At 38.7% G+C, this 6,038-nt stretch overlaps 1 protein-coding gene across 3 annotated transcripts; it reads right to left on the reverse strand.

The window, feature by feature from the left end:
- Positions 1-499: 499 nt before the first annotated feature.
- LOC128179059 (piRNA biogenesis protein EXD1-like) lies at positions 500-5,239 on the reverse strand. 3 transcript variants are annotated; one of them, XM_052846554.1, is made up of 7 exons: positions 5,042-5,239; positions 4,284-4,438; positions 3,906-4,033; positions 3,747-3,824; positions 1,268-1,381; positions 1,044-1,159; positions 500-835 (listed from the first exon to the last, which is right to left on the reverse strand). In XM_052846554.1, exons 2-7 carry the CDS (start codon positions 4,390-4,392, stop codon positions 625-627), a joined length of 756 nt encoding a protein of 251 aa, XP_052702514.1. In that variant the 5' UTR covers positions 4,393-4,438; positions 5,042-5,239; the 3' UTR covers positions 500-624. The 3 variants fall into 3 exon arrangements, with proteins under 3 accessions (XP_052702514.1, XP_052702512.1, XP_052702513.1); XM_052846552.1 differs by having other exon boundaries at positions 5,032-5,239; XM_052846553.1 differs by lacking the exon at positions 5,042-5,239 and adding an exon at positions 4,898-5,038.
- Between the last annotated feature and the right edge of the window lie 799 nt (positions 5,240-6,038).

The raw sequence follows: 6,038 nt of genomic DNA on the forward strand, positions 1-6,038 counted from the left end.
TTTTTTGCAATTCTTTATAAAAAAAATTCAACGATATTTTAGTTACAAGTATATAGCCTTTTTTCAAACAGAAACTCACATATTATGCACTAAAACTTGACAGTATATTGATAATTCATCATTCACAGTCTAAGTTAAGAAGAATGCATTTTTTTTTCATTCTCCATAATTCTTTGTAAAAAAAAACATCACTAATCTAATTATATATTGTTTAAGTTTTTGCCTTTTTTTCTTACAGAAACTAACAAGGCAAAATATTATGCGTTGGAATTAAAAACTCATATCGATAATTCATTGTTCACAATTAATCTAAATTAATTAAGAAGAATGCGAGTTTTATTCCATTCTACATAATTCTTTGAAGAAAAGAAATCATCGATATTCTTATAATATACCGGTATTGTTCATGTTTATGCCCCTTTAAAACAGAAACTCAAATACATGTATTATGCATTGAAATTTAAGTCAATCTGATAATTCATTGTTCACAGTCTAAGTCAATTAGAGGATTAAAAGTTTTTAATTCATTTTTTACAATTCTTTTAACAAAGACATCTTTTCTCATTAAAATATTATGCATCAAAATTAAAAAGCAATATTATTATTGCATTATTTGATCACAGGTTAGGAAATATGCGTCTCCGGGAACGAGTCAGACAAGAGTTGTCGTTCTTCCTCCGTCAACCGCGTGATGGGGTACTCGTACAGGTGATCCAGAAATTCTTCCGTTCTCCGGGCGGACTTCACTGACTGGATCCGTGCCCTCTGGGTCAGTGCGAGGCGATTCTCTTCACTCATACAGTCAAACCAATCCCACATGTCGGGATCCAACTGACTGGAAGAGGAAATAAAGGAAAATAGAAATCCAGAGAGAGAGAGAGAGAGAGAGAGAGAGAGAGAGAGAGAGAGAGAGAGAGAGAGAGACGTACGAAGCCTAGTAAAAATCCTTATATAAGGTCATGTACATTAATTACAAGCTGTATTTACGAGGGATTGATTTAAATATTTCATGTTCAGATAAATAAGGTTTATTATTAATTTACCCGGCGAGACAGGTGTACAAAGTCTCCAGCTCCATCACCGATGCAGCGCACGTGATCAGCATGGGCCGCGACAGGGGACGTTTCGCCCAATAGTTGACATCCTCCAGGGCTCTTTTCTGAAACATTGTACGGTGTACAAAAATATACAATTAGACACTCCCTAAAAATTTAGAACAAATATAAAATTAAACTCCGGATTTTGCACCTGAAGAACAAACTGTTACCTGTTCCTGGGGGTCGGGAACCGGAAGATTTAGTTGGTACTTCTTACAAAGTTGAGGCAGAGTTATCTTTCTTGGGGGAAATCCCTTTTGCTCCAGAAGAACAGAGTAACCGACCTTTGAACAATGCAAGACGAGTCAGGATTAGATATCGGTGAATGCGATCTTATCTGAGACACTGAGATAACATCAGATAGGAAAACAAGAGGCCCATGGGCCACATCGCTCACCTGAGGAACATTAGGTATGATAAAGTCAGCTTAATGGAGTCATAATACAAACAATCTGGACAATGTACAATAATACATGTAGATCCTGTATAAATAAAATCCATTTTTCCCCCTAGGAACTCGGATAGCCGATTGCTGCCAATACTTACAAGAGCAGACTTTAATCACCGCTCCTGCACATATATAGGGACTCAACGTTACGCAAGCAGGGATGACCGAACACCTACGCAACTCAACAGGTACCAACGTTAACGCAAGCAGGGATGACCGCACACTTGCGCCAACAGCTCAACCTAACGCAAGCAGGGAGTGCCGCACACTTGCGCTAGAAAGGGCAGAACACCAGCAGGGATGACCACACACTAGTGCTCCACCGCAACCACCACCAATACAAGCAGGTATGCCCGCACACTTGTATTAATGCGATACAGGGCAGGGATGACCACACACTCTGTATCGCAGGTTAGAAAACACGGAGATTATATAGAGCAGGAATGTCCACACACTCAATCTATCCGTACCTGTACAAATTTAACCCCAAAAACAGTCGCTCGTCGTAATGCAATAGACACTGTCCCTATATATGTGCCGGCCTAAAATAATTCATAGTATCTAAAAATTGGAAATCAAAAATAAACAAACTTATCCGGCCTAACCCAGAACTACTTATGCAGAACAACTTATATACATTGAATATTTATTATTGTATAAAAATAATCGTCACAATAATTGGTTAACAGTGGATGCATTAATTAAAATAATCAAGAATCAATAAATCAAGGGCAATAACTCAATACAGTAATACAAAAAGATTCTAATGAAAAAATAGCTGCCTGCTTCAATTTTATAGTCATATCACATGTTGGGAATGCAGTTCTCAAAAAGATCCTTTACAATTGTTTATATATGGGATATTTAGCTACATCAAACTCTGAACCTTTTTGTGAGGCCGAAGAATTGTCCTGGAGCCAAAGTCTTAACAATTATAAAAGAATCATCTTGCTGATTAGTTTCTGAGAAGAAGATTTTTAAAGATTTACTCTATATATTCCTCTGTAAAACTTCAACACCCCCCCCCCCAATGTGGCCTCACCCTACCCCCAGGGATCATGATTTTCACAACTTTGAATCTACACTACCTGAGGATACTTCCACACAAGTTTCAGCTTTCCTGGCTGATTAGTTTCTGAGAAGAAGATTTTTAAAGATTTACTCTATATATTCCTCTGTAAAACTTCAACACCCCCCCCCTCCAATGTGGCCTCACCCTACCCCCAGGGATCATGATTTTCACAACTTTGAATCTACACTACCTGAGGATACTTCCACACAAGTTTCAGCTTTCCTGGCTGATTAGTTTCTGAGAAGAAGATTTTTAAAGATTTACTCTATATATTCCTATGTAAAACTTCAACACCCCCCCCCTCCCAATGTGACCTCACCCTACCCCCAGGGATCATGATTTTCACAACTTTGAATCTACACTACCTGAGGATACTTCCACACAAGTTTCAGCTTTCCTGGCTGATTAGTTTCTGAGAAGAAGATTTTTAAAGATTTACTCTATATATTCCTATGTAAAACTTCGACCCCCCATTGTGCCCCACCCTATACCCAGGGGTCATGATTTTCACAACTTTGAATCTACACTGCCTGAGGATGCTTCCACACAAGTTTCAGCTTTCCTGGCTGATTAGTTTCTGAGAAGAAGATTTTTTAAGATTTACTCTATATTTTCCTATGTAAAACTTCGACCCCCCATTGTGGCCCCACCCTACCCCCGGGGGTCATGAATTTCACAACATTGAATTTACACTACCTGAGGATGCTTCCACACAGGCTTCAGCTTTCCTGGCTTTCTGGTTCTTGAGAAGAAGATTTTTGAAAATTTCTCGAAATTTTTCATTAATTTCTAATTATCTCCCCTTGAAAACGGGTGTGGTCCTTAATTTTCACAACTTTGAATCCCCTTTGCCTAAGGATGATTTGTGCCAAGTTTGGTTGAAATTGGCCATGTAGTTCTTGAGAAGATGTTGAAAATGTGAAAAGTTTACGGACGGACGGACGGACAGACGGACAGACGGACAGACAGACGACAGACAAAAAGTGATCAGAATAGCTCACTTGAGCTTTCAGCTCAGGTGAGCTAAAAACCAGGGGGGGGGCACAACTGATCTGTCTAAAAATTAAAAAATTCAAAAAGGGATCCTTTTCATAAAAATGTAAAACTGGGGGGGGAGGTAGAGTATTACCTGAGTGTCGAAATAGTTGCGTATTGTAATGCCGTACGGGTGGAGAAATTTGCTGTCTATGCTGATGTCATGAAAAACCTGAAATTGAAAGTCTATTAATTAATTCGGAAACCTTGTGATCGCTTTGTATAATTACTTTTACAGAACAGAATGCCCCACCTTTACTAGCTCCACTGACTGGAATAACCTTATCAGTCCGCCAGCTAGCACGATAGTTGGACACGATTTCACATCGAACACGTACAAGGCCCCAGAATGGACGCGGGTGGTGATGGAGGTCAGCTCATCTACATAAAGAGGTCCCAGAAGCATGACAATTTAATTCTATATCATTTTAAGTTTTCTATCATCCGTTACACTTATAACTTGTCTCAGAAATTAATATTTTAAGTATTAAATGCTACTTATATGTTGACAATGTATTTAATGCTAGAGATGTTAAACTTAGAAAGCATCAGTTTGGTGTCTCACATAGTTAGTTATCATGATATGATCCACACAAATACTATATACTGTAGTATATCTTCGTGGTCTTACTTATATGGCGTTTTCCTTGGCATGAAACTGCAACAACGGGTTCACATAATAATTGTCTCACCACCGATTCGGCCCCTGGGACAGTTGACACTACATTTATCCGAGGCATGATGAGCCGACAGGAACCAATCAGGATCTGTATCTAGTCACCATAGCTAAAAATAAAGTCATTTCACTGATTTTGACTCTCACGTTTATTGACCATGTATTTAAAAATAAAACCCCAGAATTAAAACATGTATCTCAAAATTGCATAATAAATACATGTATCATTTAGTAAAATTTCAATCATTTCAGGAAATTCAACACTTCGAATTTAATAGGCATATTACATTATGCTAGTCAAATTCTTTATCATTATAACATTGTATCTATTTATTGCCATCATTATATACATGATTAACACCTGACAAATCGCAAAAATATCACGGACAAAGTCATTGTAATATTGTATCTTGCCATCTATATGACGAGAGAGAGAGAGAGAGAGAGAGAGAGAGAGAGAGAGAGAGAGAGAGAGAGAGAGAGAGATTGGTCGTTTAATGTGTTAATAGAGAATTCAGAAAATGTTTTTTTTTTATAATTCACCATAGCACATAGATGTAAACACTTACCCGATTAAGGAAGGGCCGCAGTATTGGGCCTGTAATCTCTAACTCGTTTTTGATCAACTACAATCGATCTTACGTAACGCGGGATAATGCTCTTCAGGTAATACCTGTATATACCTACTGATATCTACACCCACCTGGTCTAACCCAGCAATGTTCTGTTCCTAGGGAATCGGCCAGTCTTTCTGCGAGAGATGAAATATTAATAAACACGGCGCTGTCTAAGCGGGTCCATTTATTGCAGAAATATCGACAAAAAATATCCAGAGAGTGAAAGCGTAAAACACAGGTAAGTCTACAGCGTTTGTTTAAATTGTCAGCGCCAAAGCCCCCTACTGGCTGCATAATGCCGGGTAGATGTCGTTATATATTTAAATGCTAGTAAGAAAAGAGAAAAACTATTAAGATCTATTCAAGGATAATTTGTTCAGAAAACATTCAGGCCTGGCCGTGAGAGTGTATCGTATGAATGTATAATTACAGGTTAAATCGGCAAAGCAAACTTTGTACTCGGAGGAATGGTTATGTATATATGTCTTCGACTAAACATAAACACTTTGCCACAATGAAACCCTCTAATTGTACACACACGGCGCTTCGTGACGGAGAGGAAATCGTTTGACAGACGGCACTAAGAGAGAGGTCAGCTGGGAATGCTACATGAAGACATGAATACAAGAATGGAAAATAAAGGAATATACTTGCAGGTCTGAATAAGGCTATATAACGAAAGCCCAATAACGCGATCACCCCCCCTCCCCCTCCTCCTACAAAACGCAACTTTGCACACCAGGCGCCGTCGCGCTAACACAACAAAACACAACACAATACAACATAACACCACATAACGCTTAAGTTATTATAATAGTACGATGGCATGTTGTTTGACGGCGCAACAATGTGTTTTGTAACACGACGACCAGTTAATTGTGTTGGCTCTACAGTGCGTTTTGCGATTACGCAATGGCGTGGTTGCCTTCCAACGCACTGTTGAGCTTTAACATAATGGCCGTATCCAGACACCATAGATAGCTTTATAAATGACCCTATCCGGACACCGTGCATAGATATTCCTGTAGATGTTAGTAATCCACTCGGAATTGTCATTTATCACCAGGACGTCTTATGTTATCAATTTCACACC

The sequence above is a fragment of the Crassostrea angulata genome, chromosome 3 (assembly GCF_025612915.1).
Source record: "Crassostrea angulata isolate pt1a10 chromosome 3, ASM2561291v2, whole genome shotgun sequence".
NCBI lineage: Eukaryota > Metazoa > Mollusca > Bivalvia > Ostreida > Ostreidae > Magallana > Magallana angulata.

Bases quoted from the DNA above. Each gene is read 5' to 3' on its own strand.
- LOC128179059 (XM_052846554.1), bottom strand. From the start codon at position 4,392: ATGCCTCGGATAAATGTAGTGTCAACTGTCCCAGGGGCCGAATCGGTG. The intron at 4,034-4,283 runs GTAAGACCACGA...CTCTTTATGTAG, and splicing joins CCAAGGAAAACGCCATATAA to ATGAGCTGACCTCCATCACC. The intron at 836-1,043 runs GTAAATTAATAA...TTCCTCTTCCAG, and splicing joins TTGTACACCTGTCTCGCCGG to TCAGTTGGATCCCGACATGT.